This window comes from Rhagoletis zephyria, unplaced genomic scaffold, assembly GCF_001687245.7.
Source record: "Rhagoletis zephyria isolate East Lansing unplaced genomic scaffold, Rhagoletis_zephyria_1.1 Rzeph_scaffold_83888, whole genome shotgun sequence".
In the NCBI taxonomy this organism is placed as follows: domain Eukaryota; kingdom Metazoa; phylum Arthropoda; class Insecta; order Diptera; family Tephritidae; genus Rhagoletis; species Rhagoletis zephyria.
In genome coordinates this window covers 1-1046 of record NW_016240936.1, presented here as the reverse complement: position 1 = coordinate 1046, position 1046 = coordinate 1, and the positions used below count along the sequence as shown (strand labels likewise).

The 1046-nt window shown below is 39.5% G+C and overlaps 1 protein-coding gene across 1 annotated transcript; it reads right to left on the bottom strand.

The window, feature by feature from the left end:
- Nucleotides 1-3: 3 nt before the first annotated feature.
- LOC108357766 (uncharacterized) lies at nucleotides 4-432 on the bottom strand (the record flags this gene model as incomplete). The annotated part of the gene is made up of 1 exon (XM_017608836.1): nucleotides 4-432. A coding segment is annotated over one exon (429 nt), but the record flags the coding sequence as incomplete, so codon positions are not given.
- Nucleotides 433-1046: the final 614 nt, after the last annotated feature.

Genomic DNA, 1046 nt, shown 5'->3' with positions numbered 1-1046 from the left:
ACCAATCGGTAGCCAATAAACGCTCGAATAAGTTGCGCAATTGCTGACGTGGCAATACGTCGCGTATGTCCTCCAGTAAACCACGCAGACCTGGTCGACCTTGAGCCAGCACAGTGTTAATTGACGGAGACTCCTTCAAAGCCGACAACGGAAGTAAATTGCTTTTAAAATCATTATACAAACGCAGATCGCAATTCATTTTGTAGCAAGTAAAACTACGAAAAGCCCTATACTCGCGCGACCTAGTCAAATTTGTGGAGCGCTGACGATATTCGGGCGTCTGGACCAGCTTATAGAAAGCTTGCACTTCCGGATCTTTAGCGGCGGCACGCACGATGTTTCGTATGCGCTCGAGTGGCAACAGCGCCTTGGCCTGCTTGAAGAGATTGTGAATGCCTAGGCCGTTGGGCGCATCGCAGGCCCGGAGATTAGCTAGAGAAAAGAAAGTTGGTTATNTCTTATTTTGAGAACCGCAAGTGCACTGACTTCATTTCATTTTCGCACGCTTTTTATATGATTCATATTTTTGAGGTCACTGCAGACTTAACAATTGTTGACTTAATTTTAGTCATTTTTTGATCATTAATTATGTATTTGATAAGAATTCTAGGTGATTAAATTTTTATGTAGATGAAGTTAATATTTTTTAAATAAATAAGAAAGGCAACAAGCTGTGCCCTAGTTTTCCTGGTGATATATTTACGGCTTGCACAATTTCAGGATTTGAAGAAGCTAAGAAGCTAGACAAGGCTAACATGTACTTTACAAAGGTTGAGTGTAACATCAAACATATTTTGCACCATGGAAAAACAATATATTTTTGAGACAAACGAAATCACCTTCACGCCTACTGAAAAATTACTTTTTGTCGCTTACGCCCTTTTAGCGACATTTTTTTTCCAAAATTCTCTTTTTCATACAGAAATTAATCTACATGCTCTAGCAGGATTTCTGCATCGAAAACCAAATTTGGGGAAAAAAAGTCGCTAATTATTTTCTCGGTTGGAGTTCGACATGCTCCCACATCGTTTTATGCAAAAAAAAAA